General features: G+C 42.9%; 1 protein-coding gene across 3 annotated transcripts in view; it reads left to right on the forward strand.

The window, feature by feature from the left end:
- Positions 1 to 1,657: 1,657 nt before the first annotated feature.
- LOC117883669 (poly(U)-specific endoribonuclease-like) overlaps positions 1,658 to 26,373 on the forward strand; it is a 36,469-nt gene continuing 11,753 nt past the window's right edge. For all 3 annotated transcript variants that reach the window (XR_004647365.1, XM_034783253.1, XM_034783243.1), the window contains exons 1-6: positions 1,658 to 1,777; positions 14,195 to 14,294; positions 21,100 to 21,211; positions 22,329 to 22,450; positions 22,539 to 22,651; positions 23,223 to 23,376. Coding sequence is in view for 2 of the 3 variants with exons in the window: in XM_034783253.1 (XP_034639144.1) it covers positions 1,767 to 1,777; positions 14,195 to 14,294; positions 21,100 to 21,211; positions 22,329 to 22,450; positions 22,539 to 22,651; positions 23,223 to 23,376 (612 nt within the window). In the remaining variant the exon portion in view is untranslated. The remainder of the gene's footprint in view (positions 1,778 to 14,194; positions 14,295 to 21,099; positions 21,212 to 22,328; positions 22,451 to 22,538; positions 22,652 to 23,222; positions 23,377 to 26,373) is intronic.

Raw genomic sequence — 26,373 nt, forward strand, 5'->3', positions numbered from 1 at the left:
GCCCCTGCTTCTTTTCAGACTTCCCGCGAATCAGAGATTCGCGGGAAGCAGGGGAGGGGGCGGGGTGTTCAGGGGAGGGAAGGAGGGGGACGTGAGCTGGGGGCGGGGTGGACAGCTGCAGCGCGGGGCCCTCTTGGCGCGGGGCCCAATTCAGCCGAATCGGCTGAATCGGCCTAAAGCCGGCCCTGGTTGCTGCTGTGCCCCTAAGTCCCGGATCTGCTGTTGCTGCTGGGCAGCCAGTTGCCACAGGAGCTGCTGTTGCTATTGCTGAATCTTGGTCATCCACTTTAGAAGGCATCCCAGATGCATGCTGTCACCATCTGACCAACTCACGACCTTAGGCCGAGGGTGTTCAACAGTCTGTGTCAGTCTCCAGGGATGGGAAGCTCATGCCCGCATTCTCTACCACATTGTCACTGGGGTGCTTATGCCAGGTAGGGTTACCACCTTTGAAATGCAAAAAAGCCCACCACAAACCCAATCACAAGGCAACTCCACAACCCCCAGCCCCTTCTAGAGCCACTCCAGAGAGAACACATACAGATAAGATTGATAACATCATTCTCTTATTTAAACTGCAGAAGTGGGAACACTGCAGCATCATTAGCTGGGCACAGAAACTTTACCATTAGCTATCCCAGTGTATTGTGAAAATAATGCAAATCTTTAGACCCACTTAAAAAATAAACAAGCAGATTAAATTATTTTACTGGCAACTGGCAAATCCAAAAAAACTAAGGTGGTATCCCTAATGCCAGGGTGCCTCCTAGAGGCCAGGCCAGGCTCCAGCACTCAGCTAAGCCTCCGCTCTATAGTGTCTGGGTATTTCAACACTCCAGTCCAGTCCTACAAGTCTCAGCCCTCCAGCTGAACCTAGGGTTGCCAACTTTCTATTTGCAGAAAACTGAACATCATTATCCCACTCCCTGCCCCGCCCCTCCCCGAGGCCCCACTCATTCCGTCCGTCCCCCCCATCACTCTCTCTCTCACATCCTTGCTCACTCGCCCATTTTCACCGGGCTAGGGCTGGGGGTTGGGGTGCAGGGGGGGGGGTGAGGGCTCTGGGAGGATTTTATAGCCCTTCATAGTACTTTCCAAATGTCAGCTATCATTATAGTTGTGAGCGGAAAGGCAGGAAGGTGTTTTTTCCCTGTACACTGTGTCTTCATTAACTTTTTCTTTGTTGATTTATAATAACCATACAATACAACAAAAGCATGAGAATGACACTAAGGACCCAAGCTTGCTCTCAGTGAAGTCAATTCTAAACTTTTAGATCTGAAGTGATTGTTTCTGGATGTAAAATTCATACACCATGTGGAAAGCAGTGGGCAAAGAATTCAATTCTGGAATTCCCTACAGAGCTCTGTTTTCTGGTGTTTTGTAAATCTGCACGTCCACTATGACAAAAGCTCTAGAGGCTAAGAATGAGGAAAAGGCAGATCTAAGTCTTGTTTAGCATCTCCCTGTCTCCTCAGCACGCATAACAGCAGACAAGTTACTCCAGCTACTAGCAGGTTTCAGCTAGACACAAAGTTATTATTGTCAGGTTTTGCCCCTCCCTCTATCACACTCCTCTCCCATAGTTACGTGTCTGCATCTCCATTGCCTTCTTGCGCTGTCTATCACGTTGACTGATAGTTCTGGGTAAGTAGGCTGTGGGAAAGAGACACCTCTTCAGTCTGATCACTGAGCTGCAGAGTTTTGAGCTTCAGCTGGGATCTTACTCTCCAGTGTGTTTGCCAAGAGAAATATATTCTCTCAGCATGGCTCGTAGGTAAGGGAGAATCACACTGACCCAGTATTCCTCTTTTTTAAATGCCAAATAGACAGAGAGTTGTGCTTCTCTGGGGCACCTATATATAAAGTGGCTTTAATTGGAGTGCAGCATTGCAATAACATTCTGCGTATTGTTTCTGTTCTATTGTAGTAACTTGCTTCAAGTTGAAAAGCTGCTGGGAGCTAAAAAGGCAACTGAATCATATGCTGCTTTATGTAAAATAATGTGATACTAAGATTAGATGTTTTAAGACAGCTGATGTTGCAGGGTACCTTGCAAAGGTAAAGTTATAATGATGCAAGCCCCTCCTTCTAGTCTTTCATCAAGCCCTCTTGTGTTTTTCTGGAATTATAGGATCTTACTAGACTGTTTATTGCATTGATACAGTTGTTATTATCTTGAAACTTGAAGCTTGATCTCCACTCTACAGATACAGTCCTGTTTACTGGATCGGATTCTTCTCTCAAATGTATCATAAGGTTGTAAATCAGGCATAACTCCATTGAAACCCATGGAGTTGCACCAACACTGGAATAAATGAGAGGAGAATCAAGTCAATAGTTTATTTCTTTTACTAACCATTTCATACAATTGTAAGGGAAACTTTAAATGCATGTTAAATCTTTATGCAAAGGGTTTGCTTGAGCAACCTGGGCAAATGTTTTGTTTCTTTTAAAATCACAAATGATGCGAAGATTAGAGGACTTTTAAAAATCGCACTGCTGCTAAAAGTCTCTTAAGGATAAAATTACATTGCAGAAGACGTACATCCGAGCCTTCTGTTTGGGTGTTGCATTGCACATTTACAGTTGTTTTTGTTGCATTGATTTGGTTGAATTCATTAGAACTAGCCTTCAGGCTGGTTGTTTTGGTTGGTTACAGCCGTATTTATTTCTTGCACAGAAACTATTTGGACAAGGTGAAAAGGGAGAGTGGGGGGGAGGAGGGGAGAGAGAGAGATTTTACAACTGAATTGCACAAAAAACAAATGGCATAGCATGCAAATGTCTTGTTTTAAATTAGCAGCAATGCTAAGCTTAGAGTTTTAGTTTAAGTGTACACCTGTTAGAATATAGTAAAGTTTCAGTCAAGAAGCTACATCCCAGCAGCCCTCTTGCTTCTTACATTCTCAATATAGCTTTTATTGCACTGAAACTGAAACATAGATTTGAGATGGCTGAAACCAGCAACACTCATGCAAAATTCACTTTTAATCCTATGCAAAACACGGCCTGTCTTGTCATGCAGAAATTGTTTTAATCTTTTTTTATATGGAAACACAATGCTATTAATTGAGGTGATATCATCAAGAGTATGGAAGGAGGAATGATAGGGAAGAAATCAAGAACATACGAGACTACACGCTGATTGCAGCCACAGACACTATCATATTGAAAATTAGAGGGGGAAGTATTATAATTTCTTTCAAGGAAACTTTTATCCAAACATTGACTGCATCTTAAGATGTATTATGTCCTGGGGCTTCAGTATCTCTGTTTGAGGTTGTCACGCCAGATGGTTACGGTATTTTTGTGACATTTAGAAACACTTTGTTCAGAATGACACTGTAACTTGTTAAGTAAGATCTCGGTCTTGGCAGGGTTTGGTTTTGCCTTTTGTTTTTTTCACCTTCATTCTAAACTTCAGCTACAATCTGTGTATGTGCTCTGTCCTGTTTGAAAAGAAAAGGAACAACAAAAAGAAGCTGGGAAGTCCCTACGTTTACGGATGCCATTTTTATATTTTGGTCATGGACGGGGAGAAAAGAGAAAGTTATTGTGTACTGAGAAGTGACTGAAATTCTAGGCACCCGTTTTCTGAATTGCTGGCAGGAGCATGCTTATTAAATTAATATGTGAGCATAACCACTGTCTGTGTGTGTTCGCTCACTCTTGGTCATCCTCTTTTGAATAAAGAAGCATGAAGTGTGTTGTGGGGATGGGTTGGGGGAGTAATTTGCAAAATTAAAAAAAAATTGCCCCAGAACAGGAAAGTGCAAATGGCACCTTCCTATCTAATGAACACTACAAATTTATAATGTGAGCAGACCAGTGACTAGCAGGTGGTGTTCCATTGTGAAAGAGAATTTTCACATAAATGCTGTCAAACTCTTACCTTACTAAATCCTTATTTACAACTCCAGCACACAGCAGATTCCCTGTCACCATAGCAATTGGCTCAAATGTGAAAATTCTGTGAAGCCTAGCACAGAGGTAGTGTAGCTGATGGTAGTAGGGTTGCCAACTTTCTAATCACACAAAACTGAACACCCTTGCCCTGCCCCCTTCCCTGATGCCCTGCCCCTTCTCTGAGGTCCCACCCCCCACTCACTCCATTCCCCCCCACCTCTGTCGCTCACTCTCCCCCACCTTCACTCACTCATTTTCACCGGGCTGGGGCAGGGGGTTGGGGTGCGTGAGGGGGAGAGGGCTGTGGCTGGGGGTGGGATGGGGCTGGGGATGATGGGTTTGGGGTGCGGGAGGGGGCTCCGGGCTGGGGATATGGGAGGGGGGTGAAGGCTCTGGCTGGGGGTGTGGGCTCTGGGGTGGGGCTGGGGATGAGGGGTTTGGGGTGCAGGAGGGAGTTCCAGGCTGGGCCGAGGGGTTCAGAGTGCGGGAGGGGGCTCAGGGCTGGGGCAGGGAGCTGGGGTGCGGTAAGATGCGTGGGGTGCTGGCTCTGGGCAGCGCTGACCTCAGGCAGCTCCCGGAAGCAGTGACATGTCCCTTGGCTCCTGGGCGCAGGGGCAGCCAGGAGGCTCTGCGGCGTCCGTGCTGCCTCTGCTCACAGGCACCGTCCCCGCAGCTCCAATTGGCCGCAGTTCCTGGCCAATGGGAGCTGCAGAGCCGGCAGTTGAGGCAGGGACATCGCACAGAGCCCCCCCCGGGCGTCCCTCTGCCTAGGAGCTGAGGGACATGTCACCGTTTCTGAGACCTGCGCAGAACCAGGTAGGGAGCCTGCCAGTCCAACGCCAACCGGACTTTTAATGGCCCGGTTAGCAGTGCTGACCAGAGCCACCAGGGTCCCTTTTTGACCAGGTGTTCCAGTCGAAAACTGGACACCTGGCAACCCTAGATGGTAGCAGCAGAAGCAGGGAGATAGACAGCATGAATGTACAGAATGAGTGGATAATGGTAAGAGAATGCATAAAGCAAGGAGAAATAATGACCCATCCAAATTAGGTTGACCCAATGTGGGGTGAAAATGGGGAAGGTGCTGTAAAGAAATATGACTGTATGGATATCTGCTCAGTGACGGGGAAAAATTAAAAGTCTCTGGTAGGCTTCTGTAAACTTGGGATGGAAGGAAGGAAGAGAATCCTGTTCCCAGTGGAGATAGTAATCTGAATTTGAAATGCTCTAGATTTGCCCATAATTTGTGACTTCTTCATAGTAGGGGCCACCTTTCTTAAGTGTTTAGAAACCACTGTACTCATAGTAGGATCTATCCCAAATAAATGATTAACAATAATAGCAATGTTATTGGTGGCCTCTGTGCTTTGCTTTGTAGTTAATTCTTTGTAAACTTTAACATTTGCATTGTGTGGGTTGAGCAGCCAGGACTGGCATTGTGATGCTGCCATCGAGATGGCCCCTTCAGAGCGGAGCATGTGTATGGATCCATGGATGTATTCCATAAGGTCCCCACTATGGTCCTTACACGCATGTAACTTCTGTTGTGCAAAAGGGCTACAAGCTCTGGAATCCAGTACTGACTCTGACAGCTAAGAATTTCTACCTAATTGTATTGTTATGGGTTGGGTGCAATCATTGTCCTTCTTTTAAGAAAGTTGTAAGAAACAGTTAAGCTCCTTTATGGTACCAGATAGTTGAAATGGCAGCAGCCTCCACTCCAAACACAGGCACATGTCACCACCCAAATCAATGGCACATGCAAGACACATATGGATGGAGGGATTTTGCTGGCTATTGTTTTGTGTCTGTGAAAGAGAGGCAGACAGGCCAGAAAAGCAGGAGAAACTACTAGGCTCTATCTACACTGTCACTTTCCTTGCTAAAACTTTTGCATTCAGGGGAGTGTTTTTTCACACACCCGAGCGACAAAAGTTTTAGCAAGGAAAAGCGCTTTATTCACAGCGCTTCATCGTCAGGAGCCGTGCTCCCAGCGACAAAGCTACCGCCCCTCGTTGGAGGTGATTTTATTTTGTCACCGGGAGAGCTCTTTCCCAGCGATAAAAAGCAACCACACTGCGCAACTTACAACAATGCAGCTACAGCGGCATAACCGCACCGTTGTAATGTGTGCAGTGTAGACATAACCCTAAAACAGTAGGGACAGAAAAGCCAAAGACACAGCCTGACCAAATACTGGGAGCACGGCCCTGAGAAAAAGCTAGAGAGAGTTTTTTGCTCTGAGTGCTGGTTGAAAGGGGCTTGGAACTGCAAACAAAGACACTGTCTCCTGCTGTTAGATTCCTGCTGTGTTCAGGGACACAGGACTTTGTATATTCATTGTAAATAAATAGGATTGAATCTAAGAAATACCTGCCTCCATCATCAATATCTCCACCTAATGAAACAACCCTCAAAATCCCTGAATTTGGCTAGTCACTTGGGTCAAATAAGGGGTAACTATTACATTTAATATAGTTCTTTCAAGGGCAAAAGAGGGTCAATCTTGTGCCTTAGCTACATGAAGTTAACGTGTTAACTAACATAATTGTAAATTTTAGTGTAGACACGACTCAAACATTTGTTCTAGGACACAAACATGAGTTGCTAGTCATGTTTACCCTAAAAAAAAGGTTTGTATCCTGTCTGTACTAGAATTTACAATCATGTTAGTTAACCTGAGTTTATTAACACACTAAAACACAATGAAACATTCAAATGTACACACGCCTTTTGGGATTTGTATAGCTCCCATTGCAAGAGTACCTAAGAATTTATATGTTAAGTTTTCTCAATTATCAATTGAACATAGTGATTCTTATGCCCCCCAGGAGGGCTGTGAGGTTCAATTCACGGATGTTAATAAAGCACTCTAGGATCCTTAGATGGAAGCTATTACAGAATGTATATTTATAATTATGATAATTGTATATGAAGCATGACAAGTGCTTACTACCTAATCATCAACATGTGGTTTATTTTTAAGCCTGATCCAAACATCTGTTTTATATTGATATTTCTTGTTCCCAAACCAGCTCTAAGCAAGTGAGATGTGAAAGTCCATCAGTTCCCTTCTCTCCTACACTTGTACTGCAGAATGTCAAGGAAACTGACTTGGATTCTGCTCAATTATAACTTTAATCTCTGAGCCCTTGAATAAAGGAAACCAAGAGTTCAGTATATGAAGTTGTCCATTGCATTGCTATATTTACCACTCATTTTAACCTCTTCATCCCTCGTTTGTTGTTGTTGTTGTTGTTTTAAGATCTGTGGGCTTGGGGAAAATCATTAGTAAGTCAGGATGATCTGTGGAAAGAGAAAAGAGAGGTTGTATGAGTGGGCAAGAACAGCAGCACTGGATTGGGACGTGAGATGAAAGGTAGTAGGGAGAGAGAAGGCAAGGTCAGAAGTGGGAGGAGCTTCAAAAGCAGCTAGGAAGGAACATAGGAGGTGGCCAGTTCTGTGACATTCAATGTTTGTAGTATGATGGGAGTATGGCAACCTGTTGCTTCCAATATGCTCCCTGACATGCAACTGAATTGGCATTTTGGTAAGAAAAGAGTTAATTTGACCTGCAGGTATGGTCTGATATAAAGGAATCTGCCCAGGAACACAGCAAGTGTGCAAAGCGACTATTGTTATACCTCTGAAATTTATTATCAGGGGCCTTGTGCTGGGAGATATTTTTAACATGTTGTGAGAAAAGTAAAGGAGAACTGAGTTCAGTTTCTGGTTCTGGGGCCAAGTTCACCCGAATGTAAAAGCCTAAGTCAGCACCAATAATGGATTTAACCTTTGTTCCAGCTGCTTAATGCTAGTGGTGGATTTGACCCTTATTCCCCTTGATTTCAGTGCAAGTTTGATTGAGCCTTTACTTCCTAAGACCAGCAGGAGCAGGGAGTGCCTCGTATCAATCAATGACAGGCTTCTTCAACTAATGAAAGAGAATCGTTTAATGGGATTTGATGTGTATTCTGTCCAAAGCCTTCAGGGCTAAATGAACTGTGGCTGCCGAAGAAGCCAGAATTGTGTGTAATGCTAGATGGAATACAGGATAGAGGGGCGAATCCACAGAGCAGTTATTGCAAGGAGACCCTCATTTCCACATCCCCTTTATAACCAAAGTCATTGTGTTAATGGCAGTTTAATATTTTTGCACAGATATTGTTACTGTCAGGGAAGCAGTGTGTGACAAGTTCCCGTTACCACAAGACATGGAGTTGATTTTTACTGTTATGTAGATTTGTAGCACATGGTACATACAAGAGTCTGTCATTTCCTCAAGTAGTTTTGTTTCCTCTCCTGCACTTACACAGCACATTTTCTGTGGATTTTGTTTTCCGCGTCTGATTTCTACACCACATATGGTGGGGTAATATTTGGCCATTCAGTTTATTCAAGCAGTCTGTTCTAAAGCTAATTTAAGAGCTCCAAATAGAATTACAAATATGTAAAAATAAATAAATGCATGTGCACAAAAGGACATATGCTGTTCCCCTTCATTTTCATCCATCTTTTGCTTATACTTAAATTCTAAAGGGCCAAACTCTGCCCTCAGATACATGCAAGAGTCTCCCATTGAAGTCAATGGGACCCTGCACAAGTGCACCCAAGGGCAGAATTTGGCCCATAGTTGTCAGTTTACACTTTTGATTTGACACCATTCAGATTGGCATTTCAGTGATCAGTGATCAATGTCTTGTTTATCTACACTTGGTTCTTGTGACAATATAAATTTGCATAAGCCCTCATTGTATCATTCTGAACTAATGTGCTGGACTTGCCAATTCAAATAGTTAAACCAAATAAAATTTTACTTTGTAAAGTCAGAGGGATTATAAATGAGCCTATTTGAACAGTCCCAGCAGACTAAGAAATAGAAACTAGATAGGTCCTACTGGCTGTATTTTCAGACTGTCCTGACCTTATTAGCTTTCTTCACTATTGAAGGAAATGTCACAATCACTTGGTTACTAAGGGTGTATCTTCATTGTAGAGTTAACTTGGGTGATTAGCACTTCGGTCTGGGCACCCGGATGGGCCTAGCCTGTGTGTGAGCAGCCACACTGCACAGCCGTAGCCGAGTTACTGTGTCCTCACTGGCACTACGCTCACCCATGTGAGTCTCTAGGACTTCTGGGGGGCACATACATGCCATGGTTCTTTGTGCTGCAGTAACCCGAGTTGCTCTCTGATTCTTGTCTAGTGAATTGTGGGAGAACTTGTCCTTCCACACCCATGGGGGGAATTGGAGGACCATCAGCGCTTGCGTGGTTTTGCTTGTGTCCTCAGTACAAAATGATCAGGTACCCAGGCCAAGTGAAAGCCTCACTGGGGCTTTAGCCTGGGGCCTGAGATCAGTCAGCTAGTCTGGGTTAAAAGCACCACCACACTTGGGTCATAGGGTCTTGTGTATGGACTGGAGGGAGGGCAGGGATAACACTTAAGGAAGAGCCCCAGTGAACTCTGAAGTGAAGATATACCCAAAAACTAAGGCTAGTTCCATAAACTTAGCACCGCTTGAAGAAATAGGGTCAAAACTTAACTGTAAATGTAAAACAAAGAGAAAAATACTGTAACTAGCCCCACTACAGGGTACTGTAGTGAGTGCTGTGGTACAACAGTCCCCTTTGATCCCTCGTAGCATGTCCTGTGTACCATGTGCTCCAAGCACTAGGCTCTGCAAGGTCCAGCCTTTGTTGCATTCCCATAAATACTCACACATTTTGAGTAAAAGGATTGCTTTACTAGGGACACCAGAAATAAAATGTGCAAATTCCATAGGCACAATTGCTTTAAGTTAGAATAACAATGAAGATCGAAACAACAGTTCCCAGTCCAGCCTCTAAGGGCAGCTGAACACGGGTATACAGGTAAATGTCTCATATTAACCCCTCCACACTATCATAGATTTTCACTGAGTTTAAGGCCAGAAGGGACTATTGGATCATCTAATCTGCCCTCCTGTAGATCACAGGTCATTACAGTTCACCCAGCCTCCAGGAAATGGTGAAGTGGCTCATGTAGCCTGCTACTCATTTCAAAAGATTACAAAAGACTGGGCTTGCTCTGTAGCCCATAGTCCAACAAAACGCCTCCTAATGTCAACAGGTGTTTTGCCTGACTTAATAGCTACAGGATTAGGCTCCTCTTTCATCCCCACCTTCCCACCAAAATTCAGCAGACACTTTAAAGTAATTGGAGAGACCAGGTGGGTGAGGTAATATCTTTTATGGGACCAACTTCTGTTAGTGAGCGAGACAAGTTTTTGGCTTACACAGCTCAAAAGCTTGTCTCTCTCTCACCAGCAGAAGTTGGTCTCATAAAAGATATTACCTCACCCACCTGGTCTCTCTAATATCCTGGGACCGACACAGCTACAACAAAACTGCATACTTTACATTAATGTCAAAGATCATACATATTGTTTGGAGGAATATTTTCTTTTGTTCAGCAGCTCCCTCCAAAGTTCTGTTTTCACTAAGCTCACTTGAGGCTTCTCCACAGGTATATGTCTTTTGAATGCATACAGTATCTGAAGGCCAGCAGCTTAATAAACAAGAAATTGTGATCAGACCCAATAGGGTCTAAAACGTGTGCACAAAAAGCAAAAGGTCTGAAAAAAATGGAAATAGTGTGCTTGTCATCTATGTTAGCAGTCAGCACTACAAGGTTACTCTTGTAGGTTTAATGTGTCATGTATAGCATGGTTCGTTCACTGGACACAAAAGATGATCTTTCAGAAGAAATCCATACAGCAAAGATCCATCCAGTTGTTAAAGTTTTTTACGTAACTTTTTCTTCCCCAGCCCTTTTCCTTTTAAAATCTGAACATTTATTTAAGTGTGGAGGAGATAGAGAATTATTTGTGTGTGGGTGGGAATGGTGAAGGCAGGGTTTTGTTTGCATTGGGCAATCAGGGATTCTGAACAGAAATGACAGGTGTAGGTTTAGAGCAGTGTGATTCCATTGGGAGGGAGCAGAATGAGGGGTCACGGTGGGAAAAGTCTTAAGATTTACAGTAGTTCGGTTTTTCTTTTGTTTCACTGTCACCAGTTTGAGCTATGTGTTTCAGGAACCAGGATATGTGACTTAGTCACTCCCTTTGGGGACATGTAAGGATTCTTATTACTCTCCAATGTGCCTACCTGGCATTTCAGTGATCAATGTCTTGTTTATCTAGACTTGGTTCTTGTGTCAATATAAATTTGCATAAGTCCTCATTGTATCATTCTCAACTAATGTGCTGGACTTGCCAATTCAAATAGTTAAACCAAATAAAATTTTACTTTGTAAAGTCAGAGGGATTATAAATGAGCCTATTTGAACAGTCCCAGCAGACTAAGAAATAGAAACTAGATAGGTCCTACTGGCTGTATTTTCAGATTGTCCTGACCTTGTTAGCTTTCTTCACTATTGAAGGAAATGTCACAATCATTTGGTTACTAAGGGTGTATCTTCACTGTAGACTTAACTTGGGTGATTAGCACTTCGGTCTGGGCATCGGATGGGCCTAGCCTGGGTGTGAGCAGCCACACTGCACAGCAATAGCCGAGTTACTGTGTCCTCACTGGCGCTACGCTCACCCGTGTGAGTCTCTAGGACTTCTGGGGCACATACATGCCATGGTTCTTTGTGCTGCAGTAACCTGAGTTGCTCTCTGATTCTTGCCTAGTGAATTGTGGGAGAACTTGTCCTTCCGCACCCATGAGGGGAATTGGAGGACCATTAGCGCTTGCGTGATTTTGCTTGTGTCCTCAGTACAAAATGATCAGGTACCCAGGCCAAATGAAAGCCTCACTGGGGCTTTAGCCTGGAATCTGAGATGAATCAGCTAGTCCAGGTTAAAAGCACCACCACACTTCGGTCATAGGGTCTTATGTATGGACTGGAGGGAGGGCAGGGATAACACTTAAGGAAGAGCCCCAGTGAACTCTGAAGTGAAAATATACCCAAAATCTAAGACTAGTTCCTTAAGTTTAGCACCGCTTGAAGAAATAGGGTCAAAATTTAACTGTAAATGTAAAACAAAGAGAAAAATACTGTAACAGGGTACTGTAGTGAGTGCTGTGGTACATCAGTCCCCTTTGACAACTCGTAGCATGACCTGTGTACCACTCTCTCCAAGCATTAGGCTCTTCAAGGTCCAGCCCTTGTTGAGTTCCCATAAATATTCACACATTTCGAGTAAAAGGATTGCTTTACTATACAACCAGTTATGCTCCATGGTAGACGGGTGGGGGAATTCTATCCTGATCCCTGCAGGCAACTGGCTGAAGCCCTGAAGCGTGAGATTTTATTATAGTCATTGTTTTAATGCAGAGCCGCTAGTGTAATGAGCACATTGTGGGCAACGCAGGCAATCCTGTTCTTCCCGTGGACCACAAAGGAACGGGATGAATAGTCTAGTGCCCTGTAGCCTCCTGGTGTGGCTACTGCTCTCCTCTGCCAACAATAGAGCGTGTCTGGCCCGCTCTCAGCGTACTCATCCCAACTCTCAGGCTGACTGCTATCCGGCCTTCCCTCTGCGGCCAACCCCCAGGCTGCTGTCCCTGGCCTCATGCAACTTCTGTCCCTTGATAACAGTTCTCAAGTACATAAAAGTTGTTACAATGAGGAGGGAGAAAAAATGTTCTTCTTAGGCTGTGAGGATAGGACAAGAAGCAATGGGCTTAAATTGCAGCAAGGGCAGTTTAGGTTGGACATCAGAAAAAACTTTCTAATGGTCAGGGTGGTTAAGCACTGGAATAAATTGCCTAGGGAGGTTGTGGAATCTCTGTCCATTGGAGATTTTTAAGAGCAGGTTAGACAATCACCTGTCGGGGAAGGTCTAGATAATACTTAGTCCTGCCATGAGTGCAGGCAGGGCCAGCTCCAGGGTTTTGGCCGCCCCAAGCACCCAAAAAAAAAAAAAAAAAAGCCACGATCGCGATCTGCGACGGCAATTCAGCGGGAGGTCCTTTGCTCCGAGTGGGAGTGAGGGACCGTCCGCTGGATTGCTGCCGAATACCTGGACGTGCCGCCCCTCTCCGGAGTGGCCGCCCCAAGCACCTGCTTGCCAGGCTGGTGCCTGGAGCCGGCCCTGAGTGCAGGGGCTGGACTAGATGACCTCTAGAGGTTCCTTCCAGGCCTATGATTCCAGAGCCTGGTCCCCTCTGACCTCAGCACGCTACTTCCTTTTCTTGCATACTAGGGATTATGGAGCTCTCTACTGGCTGGATGGTGAACTGGATAACCACACCCTGCCCTGCACTCTCCACCTCAGCCAGGGTGGAGGTAAAGTAGGAACCCAGTTATCAGCTAGCAAGTTCGTCACGAATATTAAAGAGAAACAAAATGTCACCTTCAGAAGCCTTCTTGATGAATGCTCCTTGATGGTGGCTATGTAATTCTATTTCTAAGTGAGACAAATGTCTTTTAAAGTATGGAGAGGCCAACATGGTAGCCTTATAGTGAGTGCTTAGTGCCACTACATGCTGGAGGAAGACCACAGATGCAAGACTCAATTTACCCCTGGATTAGTCTAGTTTTATGCTGGTGTTTTCAGGTCCACTGTTTTTTTGGAAGGGAGGAAGCACCATGAATTGCTCCACAACAATCTTCCTGACTGATCTAGGAGCAGCACTGATGTATTCTGAAGGAAGTCCCCTCCAACCTCTTTGAGCAAAGGAAAGCTGCTCTGACATGGGAATTTGAAGGATTGGAAGGTGGAGAATTGGCCGGAATAGGGAATGTGATGGAGTAAGGGATCTTCCCTAGAAAACCAACCATAAAAAAAATGGAATTCTTCACTTCCTTTTTTATTCTGTTGTGTAGTGTTGCTGTTGGCTGTTAAACATCTCCTGCATTCCACACTAGAGATGGCTGTATTTCTGTGATGAGTCTATAGAATCCTTCTGGATGAATCTTTTTTTAAAAAATTTTATTAGTAGATTTCACTAATTATAAAATAAAACTGAAATCTCCCGTTCAAAAGTAATAACATCAATTGCTTGAAAAAGGAAAAAATTTTCTTGAAAACTTACAAAATAAACAATTTCCCATTTCTTCATCAAGTACTTAAGGTATTATCAGCAGACTGTACTACTAATTAATATTGCCCCTCAGGTGAGAGCAGCTCTGACTGCGAGTGTCATGAGGAGAGAGAGCTCCCTCAATGCCCTGATAGCACCCAGAACGCTACTGAAGTGCCACCAGAAATGTGGATGCTGCCTTTGACAAAGTTGTATTGATCTGGGTCTTTTTTTTTTTTTAAGCATTAATATTTTTCTGAATTTCTTTGCAGGCTGGAGTTAAATCATGAACTTTCTAAACTTTTCAATGAGCTATGGGATGCAGATGTTAACCGCTTTGTGCCTGGGAAAGATTATACAATTGACTTACAGGTAATTTAGCTACTAAATATCATGAGGAGTGAGGACAGGATGAGTCTATATGAAATAGAGGGTGGCGGGGGAGAGTCCGGGGCACTGTTTATGTGTATATATAATGGGCCCAATTCACAGGTCCATTAAATCACTAGAATGACAGAAAAAGTGCTGTAGAGAGGCTGCAAACAGGCTGGCTACAGACCCCTGAGAACATTCTCAGCATAATAGGATTCCCTGGGCAGCACAGAGCCAAATAGCTGGCTCTGTTCTCAAACACCCTCCACCTCCCTCCAAGATTTTGGTTGGGGCATAGGGATAATGACCAGAGCACTTCTGCATTCTGGCTACTTTTGGCAAGCATAACTGCCCCTTGGATCTGGTAAAGGTGTGGGCAATCCCTGCACACCCCATTGTGGCCAGGTGTGGTTCTGCAGCACCTTGCCTCAGGTTCTTTCAGTCAGTTACCCAGACTAGATTAGTTCAAACATATACTCCCTTTGAGGGGTCTGGTTTATTGACTCTTTCTACTCACTTCTTTAGTCACCCACGTTCACACCCACTCTGGGTCCATGTAAGAGTCCTGGTCAGTTTCCTTCCCCTGTTCAGGAGTCCCCAGACAATCCCTCTGTTCTTCTCCTTAAGACAGGACCTCCCCAGCTCTCCTCCTTGGGAGATGGAGTTGTAATTTAAGCCAGCTGTAGAAACCCAGTCAACTTCTCCCCGAGCTGGCCTTTCCCCAGTCAGTCCTTTCACCCTCAGGCTGAGAGCATGAGCAAATTAACCTTCATCTACTGCTATCTCCCCTGTTCTGAAGGAAGAGACAGAAAATAAACAGCCTTCTTCCCAGAGCTTGTCTTAGTTGGCTAGGAGAGAGGGGAGCCCTGCCTCACCCACCCTACAAGGCTCTTGGGCTCAGACCCTTAAAGAGTAGTCTGGATTTTCCCCAGGCCTTAACTGTTCCCCTGGGACCATCTCCCCACTCCCCACCCTACAAAAAATCTAGCTTTGCTGTCCGTAGGTCTTCATGCATTCTAAAAAGTCCCAGGACTTACAGGGACACATCATAGAACAGAGGTTGACTGACCACCTTACTAGTCCTTACTATCCTTAAGGTGACAGTCACCCTGTTATAGAGCCATTGCAACTGAATATAGTTTAAAGCAGCCTTAAAATTACTCAAGCCTTTGCCAAGGGTCTCCTTTTCCCTGCTACCTTGGGTATTGTGCCGAGCCCATAAATTGGACCACATACATATAAATGTGTTGTTCTCTAAAAATGTTTCTCAATGTTGTACTAAGAGAAACCCAAGTCTTTTACCTTTATTGATGACAGTGTGGATTTCCTTGTATTGCCCTGAGAAATCTTTAAGACACAATGTATGGCAATTCTGTCACTGAGTGTGCTAGCCAGTTTGTTACCTGTTGCATGTTCTGTACAATCGTCAGTGTTATCGGATCAGTCTATTATGGGGAAATGTGTTTTGCAATGTTTTGATAAGCGGAATTAAACATTAGGACACCAGCTAATCTCTAAGGGTAAAATCCTGTCCCAACTGAAGTCAATGGCAAAATTCCTTTTGACTTCAGTAAAATCAGGATTTCACTCTAGGTCTTCAACAGTGTTCATCTTGGTTAGCGCCTATGGTCAGTAGATGAGGAGGAGGAAGATTTTCTGCCCACTGGGTGATGGAGCCAGTTTGGAACTCTGTCTGGAGTGAATTCTGAAAGCCTCACTCTTCCCAGTACTATTCTCCTGACGAGCCCCACCTCTTCCAACCTGCTAACTATCTATCCTTCTCTGAGGCAGTGCATGCTGGTTGTTCAGGCTGTGGCTGGAAAATGCAAACTGCCTTCAATTCTGGAATAAAATTAACCAGGCTGGTAGGTAAGGTGAGAATGAGGCTCTCTGCCCACAGAGCAGGAATACCTCTTACATTGCTTGGCAAGGAAGGATGATCCTGTGGCTAAGTTAGTAGACTAGAATATAGGAGATCTGGGTTCAATTCCTGGCTCTACCACAGACTTTTATTTGACTTTGAGCAAGTCACTTCATCTGCCCTGTGCCTCAGTTCCCCATCTGTCAAAGGGGGATAATATTTCATTACCTCACCGGGGTGTTGTGAAGACAAAATCCTTTAATCATAGAATCACAGGAATATAGAGCTGGAAGGGACCTCAAGAGGACGTCTAGTCCACTCCCTCCCCCCACCCCGCCACGCCAATGCTGAGGCTGGGCCAAGTAAACCTAGACCATCCCTGACTGGTGTTCATCTAATCTGTTCTTTAAAACCTCCAGTGATGTAGATTCCGCAACCTCCTTTGTAATCTGTTCCAGTGCTTTACTATCCTTATAATTAGAAAGTCTTCCCTAATAGCTAACATAAATTTCCCTTGCTTCAAACTAAGCTAATTACTTCTTGACCTACCCTCAGTGAACATGGAGAACAATTGATTACTATCCTCTTTATAACAGCCCTTAACATATTTGAAGACTATGATGTCCCCCCTCATCCTTCTCTTTTCTAAACTAAACATGCCTATTTCTTTCAATGTTTCCTCATAGGTCAGGTATCCTAAACCTTTTATCATTTTTGTTGCTCTCCTCTGGACTGTCTCCAGTTTGTCCACATCTTTCTTCAGGTGTGGCTCCCAGAACTGGACACACTACTCCAATGGAGGCCTCACCAGTGCCAAGTAGAAATGGACCAATTACCTCCCGTGTCTTACATACAGCATTCCTATTAATACATGCCAGATTGACTTTTGCCTTTGTCACAACTGCATCTCAGTCTTGACTCATTCAATTTATGATCCACTATAAACTCCAGATCTTTCTCTTCAATACTGCTGCCTATATAGTTATTCCCCATTTTGTATTTGTGCATTAGATTTTTCCATCCTAAGTGTAGTACTTGGTGCATATCTTTATTAAATCTCATGCTTTTGATTTCAGACCATTTCTCCGGTTTGTCAAAATCATTTTGAATTCTAATCCTGTCCTCCAAAGTACTTGCAAATCCTCCCAGCTTGGTGTCATTCACAAATTTTATAAGCATACTCTCCATTCCATCATCCAAGTCATTGATAAAAATATTGAATAGCACCAGACCTAAGACAGACCCCTCTGGGATCCTACTTGATGTGTTTTCCCTGTTTTACATCAAATCATTGATGACTACTCTTTGAGTATGGCCTTTCAAGCAGCTGTGTTCCCACCATATAGTAATTTAATTTAGATCATATTTACCTAATTTGTGCATGTTGGATTGTGTCAAAAGTCTTACTAAAGTCCAAATATACCACATCTACTGTTTCCCTGCTGCGCACTAAGCTGAAAATGCTAGTGAGGGACTCGGGGTACGTCGACACTGCAATAAAAAACCTGCAGCACCAAGTCTCAGAGCCTGGGGAAACTGACTCAGGCTCACAGGGCTCGAGCTGTGGGGCTAAAAATTACAGTGTAGACGTTCAGGCTCAGGCCGGAGCCTGGGCTCTGAGACCCAGTCTGCTCATGGGGTTTCAGAGTCAATAGTTAAACACTTTTTTTCTGAGAGATATTCAGCCAGGGGTAATTTACTGATATTTAGCTGGCACTAAGCATTTAGAGAAGGGTCTGCTTGATCTGGTAACACTGTTTCTTGTTCAAAATCTATGTATAGATTAAATGTACTAGTCATCGAATGTTATTGCATCAAAATGTTCTGCTTTTCTAACAGGATCCTTTAGGGAAGTTTCACAGTTCATATGTGTAAATGGGATCAGAACTCAGCAGCATAAAACATATTCCACTAAACCGAGGCATTTAAATATAGAATCTCTTGTTGATTCCACATTTGTGGGAATTATGATGAATACTGTTGCTGTTATAAATTATGTACACTGGGCTCAATTTTGCCCTCAGTCAACCCCACTCACTTTGAAGGGGTTGCACAGTCAGGGCACAATGTAGCTCACTTTGCTTTTTTTTCTTTTCTTCCTATGGAGTTAACAAGATTTGTCAGATTTCCTCTTATGTAATGCCTGCCTGCTCTAACAAAGACCATGTGGGGAGGTGCCAGTTCAGTTGTTAATGCTTTTGAGGTTTTTTCAATGCCAGGTAAATCAAATGTTATGAAAATGATGAAAGGAACATATTTTATGATGCCTGATATTAGCTAAATGCATAATGTAGCAATGGGGGGCCAACGAAATCTAGCAGTAACACGTTGCTTATGAATGCAGTATGTTTTTAGCTTGGTAAATGTCTTCATTTAACACATCTAAGGCCAAATTCTGCTTTCTGTAGCACACTGAAATAAGTAGAGTTATTCTGCATTTATACCAATGTAATTAAAATCAGAATTAAAAAATGCTGAGCACCCAACAGCTTCCATTGGCTTCCAAATTAGACCCCCTAAATCCATACTTGGGCACTAGTCTCATTTTCAAAAGCTTCAGTGAGAGCTGTTTGGAGCTCAGCACTGTTGAAAATCAGGTAGGTAGCCATATAGGGATTTTAAGCTCCTACTTTTGAAAGGCTGGCCAGAAGGTTTATTCTGTAACAAATCTGTTTCTTTATCAGATATTCATTTGAGTTTCATTGTATTTCCATAGATTTGGGTTAATCCCTGGAAAATGTTCCAGAATTCTATGACTATTAAATAGCTATCTGCTAAAGGAGCAGATCTAAAGGGAATTTGGTCTCATGGTTAGAGCAAGAGATAGGAAGCCAAGTAAAAATGTTGAACAGCATGGACGCCATAGATCCTTGAGGAATTCTGCATTCCATATTCCTTGGTGATAGCAGACAATCCTGTTTAGAGGTCAGTTTCTCTCACACCAGCAACATCCCTTAGTCACTGAGGCCCTGATCCTGCTCTCACTGAAGTCAGTGACAAAATTCCATTGATTTTAATACTGTAGGATCAGGCCCCAAAGCAACCACCCGTAGTGAGCACCAGGAGGTGAAATCAATGAACCAGTACAGCAAATCAGTCAAGCCAGTTGATTTCAGTAGGACTATTCATAGAGCCCTGCAAATCTATGGATATCTGCTTTATATCTCCGGATATTCATATCCATGGACCATGTTTGTGGATCGCAGATGGATGCAGATCCAAACTTTATATCTAGAGCCCTGCAAATCTGCGGATATCCACAGACAATGTTTGCAGATCTCAGATTGGATGCGGATACAAATTTTGTATCCGCGCAGGGCTTTATTCTCATGCTTAAATTTATGAATATGATTAAATGCTTTGCTGGATTGAGGCCATCGTACTTATTATTGTCTGTAATTTTTATTATAATACTTAGTTTTACTAAAGAAATCCACTGTGCTAGGCCTCAAAAGACAACTAGCTATTGAATTAATATTCAAGTGAGAAGTAAACTAACACAATAATTCTTAGTATGCTAGAAAATATGCCATAGTATATTCTGTAAAAGTAATGAAATCTTAATGGTATCAAACCTCACTACAGTGAGTCTGAGCTTATATTTTTTATCATAAAGTGGGAAGAGATGGCTGTGTGTGTATAAGTTATGAGGGCACGGACTGGCAAAGCACAAATTAGTGCGGTTCTGCTGTCTAGCAGAATTCTACCGTGTACAGAGAGAAGAAACAGTTAACACAATGGCTGGTGAAACCACAACCTCGTCAGAGCATTTTATAATGCATGGCAGGCAGGAAAACAGATAACTCTCACAGCATCCGTTCAGAATGACAGTTCTGTTCTTCAGCTAGCTGATCTGTACTTGGAGTAAGAGCAGCGACTTCCAGCAACTGAAATAAAAAGAAAGGCAAGTTGGCAAGCGTCAAATAAAAAATATTAGAGGGGTATTTTTTTAAATGAAGCTTAAGTCCCAAAAGTTTTGTGCAAATTGTTTTCTGTTTTCTTCTAAAGATATTGATTTATCTGATTTCTGTTTTCCTTTAATACTAAAATTATTATTGGAGTGTTACACACCAAGCGCTAAGTCTAGACTCCTCCCTTTGCAGGGGAACTGGTGCAGTTCTGCTTTGTGATGGAGCAGGGAACTAAATGTGGTAGGCCCTGCAGGGGATGTGCACCCCTATTCAGTGTGGAATGCAGCAGCACACGGGGGTGCACTATATGGGTGGGCTGGGGCAGCTGGAAGTGGGGCTAGAGGATCAGTTGCTATGTTCTTCCTCCTTTCCTTTGCACCAGGGGTTTGGGTATGTACCACACCAGCTCCGCAGTGCATCTACCCAGTGCTTGGCCTGGATGCTATGCTCAGGATTTGAATCCAAGAGAAGAATTTCCACTCAAAAAACTTAAATCTCTTGTTGAAACAGGGCTGACGTTCAAAAACACAAAGGGCAGTTAAGTGCCCAACTCCCATTTAAAGTCAATGTGGGTTGGGCGCCTGGCTGTCCTTTATACCTTTGAGAATCTCCCCCTCTGGGCCTGATTCCACAATTCTAATGCAGGCACTAATTTCCCTGAAGACAATGAGAGTTTTGTTGGTGCCAGGAGTGCAGCATCAGACCCACATTGCGCCACTTGATTGCTTATTATTTATACAACACAGAGGTGTCCTTGGTTATTCATTAGAGCTATTCTCCAATGAGCCATCACTGTTAGCCCCGAGAAAGAGGCAATAGGACCCTTTCAAACTCTTACAATGACAAAAAATTAATATTTTTCTCTTCTTGATGCTATGATTTATTGTATAATGATCTCGATTGTTTTGTAGTATAATAAACAGTTTTAATAGCAGTTAACTTCCTGCTGTGCTTTGATTACTACTAGGAGAGGGATTATCCCCTTTAAATACATTTTGCATCCTTCATTGTTTTGTTTGGATGCTTCTCATAGGAAAAAGCAGGCTTTGTACAGCAGGGTAGCGGGGTTGCAAGGGACAGTGCATCTGAGCCTCTGTTTCGCTACGTAAATGAAGAGCGACTGAAGAGCATAAAAACTTTTGCAGGTGAGATCTTCCTGGAGTTTGTTCCTCAGTAATTGTGCATCCTTTCTTCTCATTGTCGTTTTGGTAACATTGGAAATGGAATGATGAATCTGCATTTTTTTAAAATGTAGACTTAAAATGTAGCATTATGTATAGCTTGAATGGTCAGACTATTTGGAGATGAAGATCATCATGCAGTATGTCATTTGAAAGGGAATTTCCCCTAGATTTTCAATAAGATCTTGGAGTTTACCTGGGACCTCTATTTCAGAAAGTACACTGATCTCCAGAGGAAATATGCAGGTAAACAATGTACACATTTTTGGTAAGATTGGCTAGAATTATACGTATTTACAAGAATAAACTCAATCAGCAGAACCCAGCAACTTTTAAAATCTAACTTGTTCACACTTAATACTTTCTTGTTCAGATGGTTGGCTACACTGGTATTAAAATAGAGTACCAACTACCAACATTACCTTTATTTCAAATAAAAGTCTCTGAGCAGTATTCTGATATCTATTACACCTGTGAGGCAATGCCAATAAAAGCAATGGAGGCAATCTCTCTGTATTTACACAGCCGTGTAACTCAGAACAGAATTTGGCTTTATGCCTATTAAATGGCAGTTCCAGAAACTGCCATTTCAATTTATTACTTATTCCTTGGTGCCTCTAGAAACATTAACTAATTAATTGGGTCGTAACATTATTTCTCATTTTGCAGTCATTCAGGTTCACACTGACTCCTTTTCTGCATGGAGGATGTTTTCTGGTATTACTACTTCTACTGTGGAACAAGGACTTATTATTCACACAGATCTTTTTTTTTTGGTCAGGATTAGCACCCACTCCAGGGTTGGGCTCACCTGGGGATGGACAAACTTTATATCGTTGAACAGCAATGCCTACTGGGCCTAAAACCCTTGATCAGAGCAAAGATGCAATGATATAGCAATTAGTGGAGCTTCACCAGAACACTGTTATTTATATATCTGCTATACTAGATAGAATACCAGAATTGATCATGTTTTTGTGATTATGTTGCCATCTAGAGGCCAAACTACAAAGGTGATTTTGTCTACACACTGTTGAGCATCTATACCAGATGCCATGCTGAATGGAATCTTTCTTTGCAGCTTTTGTTTCCCTATTGGACAACTATGAAACGTCAACTGGTGTAGCAGAAGTTGTGACCCCACAAGAAATGGCTGAAAACAATCGTTTTCTTGATGCTATCTTAGAAACAGAAGTAATGAAAGTGAGTAGAGCAGCTCTTCGTGATTTATCACTTGCCACAGTTAACTGTAAATTAAACTAATTATATTTCCTTGTTTTCAATCCTCCAGCTTACTCATCAATATTTAGTTAGAAAAAATTGGTCAAAACCCAGTCTTAATGATTTCAAGTCTCAGCTCTATGGCATCTGGTTTCAGCTATACACCAGGGAAACAGGAAAGGGGTATGTATGGTCAATATGGATCCGAGTAGTAACCATATTTAATAGGATGTAAGAAATAAGTCTGTATGTCACACAGACATAACCACAGAAAATGGAGAAAGTTATCTATTAATTGGTTATGTATTAATTGGGTGAAAGTAATTTTTAATGTCCCACTGTTTCTGTAATAGACTGTCCTGGCTTGTCAAAGACTATTTATTTTATGTTTTGAAGACTGAATGATTATTAGGTACACATTCCTTTTTATGAAAACAGATGCATTTGAGGGACAAAAGGCAATTTAAAGATAAATGTCAATTTATAATGGAAAAGACAAATATTCTGATCCATTGGTTTGTGTTTTTTTGTTTTGTTTTTTACTGGTAGTTATTCCTTTAACATCAAATAGCAACTTAGATTTCACAACCAGATCTTTATTTTTATTTCCACAAAAAAGAAAAATAAAACATTCAAAACAGGCAATATTCATGGATAACGCTCAGCAAGTGCCAATTTTGTTCATTTTCTGGCCTTCTGCACCCAGCAAATTAATTTTTCAGCTAATTATATTTTTATGCTGATTTTATTGTAGGCCTGATTCCTGTGGATTCGAACACGTGTTTGTCGGAGAAACAAAACATGGAAAAGAGATTCTGGGTTTGCATAACTGGGTACAGTTTTACCTTCAGGAAAAGCATAAACAAATTGACTACAAAGGCTATATTGCCAGGAGGAAAAATAGCAGGGTAAGAGAGATTTAGGGTTGTTTATTTGTATGTGTACAGTTTATAGATAAGGTAAGTAAATCAAATCACAATGTCTCTGTTAATGAGTCCAGGGCATCATGGTGTTGGGGGAGATAGATTATTTTTGCTGTGGATTTTGTCTGCTATTAAAGCTCAATGCCCATCTAATTTTTAATTCCCCACTGAGACCCTAAAATTCTCTCGGGCCACCTTTTCCCCAATACCTCTTGTGGACAGAGGAGATTAATAATCCTCTAGTGGCTAGTGTCTCCATTGACCTTACCATGCTGGACTGAAGAAGGAAGCCCTGATATTGAAAGATGCAGAGTATATTCAACCACAAAAATCACTTGGAAATTCCCCTGCCTTTCAGGTGACATTGGACAGAACCCTGTATGTTTGCTGCCTTTCTGCTAAGCCCCAATGCACTAAGTTTCAAAAGGCCCGATTCTGGGAGCTGATGAGCTCTATTAGGATCATGGGTTCAGACAAGTATGTCCAGAAAAACAGCATAATTCTGTCGATTGCATGATATATCAAGGTTAAAGAATGGGACTAGGGCTTTTTGTTACTCTCTTGAGCTGAGATCTTGGGACTTCGGGTCTGATCCAATACCCATTAAAGTCAATGGGAGTCTTCCAATGACTTCAATGGGCTTTGGATCTGGCACATAAACATTCTGCACTGTAGTTTCTCCATCTGTAACACAATGCCAATAATACCTCACTCATAGTGCTGTTCTGAGGCTTAATTAAAGGAACACCGACAACTTAATCTGCTGAGTTTCAAAAATTGTGAATTAAAAATAGTTTTAGCCTTGGAGAACCCCTGCCAATTGTTTTGGTTTAACAATTGTTTTCCTATTTACAAAAATGAATTCTCTGCACTATGGCCGTGTGAAGTGTGTATACAGACAGGGGACGCTGACCTGACTGAACAGAAGAAACAGTGAAAATGACTCTTATTCAAACTGCTAGCTAATGCACAAAGGGAACGTACAGAAAATATAGAGAAAATATTCTCTCAGCAATAATCTTAGGTGTTACTTGCAACAATAGTAGGTTAACATAATCAAGCAGGTATCAACTTGAAGTTAACAGTGCCTCTTAAGTGCAGGCAATGTACTCAGAGCTGTGAGTGAGAGGTGCTATAGAACAGTGGTTCTCAACCAGGGGTACTTGTGTCCCTGGGATTACACAGAGGTCTTCCAGTGGGTACATCAACTCATCTAGATATTTGCCTCGTTTTACAACAGGTGACATAAAAAGCACTAGCGAAGTCAGTACAAGCTATAATTTCATACAGACAATGACTTGTTTATACTGCTCTATATACTATAGACTGAAATACAAGTACAATATTTATATTTCAATTGATTTTATAATTATGTGGTAAAAATGAGAAAGTCAGCAATTTTTCTGTAATGTGCTGTGATACTTTCTTATTTTAAGTACAGTAGTTTAAGTGAGGTGTAACTTGGGGGTATGCAAGACAAATCAGACTCCTGAAAGGGGTACAGTAGTCTGGAAAGTTTGAGAGCTACTGCTATAGAAGTTCTGTACTGAACAGTAACTCCTTGCTTAACGTTGTAGTTATGTTCCTGAAAAATGCTACTTTAAGCAAAACAATGTTAAGCGAATCCAATTTCCCCACAAGAATTAATGTAAATGGGGAGGGGTTAGGTTCCAGGGAAATTTTTTTCACCAGACCAAAAAAAACCCACACGTTTTTTATATATATATATATATATACACACACGCGCACACACACACACACAGCCAGCTATGATGAGTGTGACGCTTGGTTGAGGTGGTGAAGTTAGAGGGTGGAATATTTCCCAGGGAATGCCTTACTGCTAAATGATGAACTAGCACTCGGCTGAGCTCTCAAGGGTTAACACATTGTAGAGTGTGAGAGGCTACATTAACAACAAGGCAGCAGGAATGGAGGGGAGGGAAGACAGCATAGCAGACAGAGACAGACGCGCACCTTGTGTGTGTGAGAGAGAGAGAGAAATGCACACTGTCCCTTTACGTAAGCTGACCCACTCTTAAGTGCATTGTCTTTTTAAGTGGATTAGGAAGTTGAGACAGCAGCTGCTGCCCCAAGCTCTCTGTTTCACTCCATCTGTGTCCCCACCCTGCTCTATATGGAGAAGGGGTAAGTGGGGTGCAGGAGCAGGGGGAGGGGGACACCATGATATTAGCCCCCCCTTTTTCCCCCACACCGCAAGCAGGAGGCTTGGGGAGCAGCTCCAAGTTAGAGGGCAGGAGCAGCACATGGCAGTGGGGGAGGGACAGCTGAACTGCCCAGCAATTGATAGCCTGCTGGGCAGCTGCTGCACAGGGAACTTAGGGGAGCGGGGAGCTGATGGGGGGCTGCTGGTCCCCCCTAGTTACAAGCCCCCACCAGCTAGCTCCAACGGGCTGCTCTTCCTGCAAGCAGTGGACAAAGCAGGTGGCTGCCAAACGACGTTAGAAGGGAGCATTGTACAACTTTAAACAAGTATGTTCCCTAATTGATCAGCAATGTAACAACAAAACAATGTTAACTAGGACCACTAAGTGAGGAGTTACTGTACATAGTTTTATTTTGTTTTCACAATGGTGCAGTTTTCATTTGTTTCCTATAGATGTCACCTTTCAACCATAAAGGAGGCCATAATTTTAGACACTGATGCAAGGGCTACTGATAGAGATGTGCCAGTAAGGGCTACGCAGTAAGGGCTTTTAGGCACCCATCTACAGGGCCAGCTCTAGGTTTTTTGCCACCCCAATCAAAAAAAATTTTGGCTGTCCCCCTGCCCCAGCCCTGAGCTCCCCACCCATAGGGTTACCATACGTCCGGATTTTCCCGGACATGTCCGGCTTTTGGGGGCTCAAATCCCCGTCCGGGGGGAAATCCCCAAAAGCCGGGCATGTCCGGGAAAATCGGGAGGCTCGGGGGGGCCTCTTTGTCCGGGGTCGGGGGCATGGTGCCGGGCCGGGCTGGGCGCGG

The sequence above is a fragment of the Trachemys scripta genome, chromosome 1, assembly GCF_013100865.1.
Source record: "Trachemys scripta elegans isolate TJP31775 chromosome 1, CAS_Tse_1.0, whole genome shotgun sequence".
In the NCBI taxonomy this organism is placed as follows: Eukaryota; Metazoa; Chordata; order Testudines; family Emydidae; genus Trachemys; species Trachemys scripta.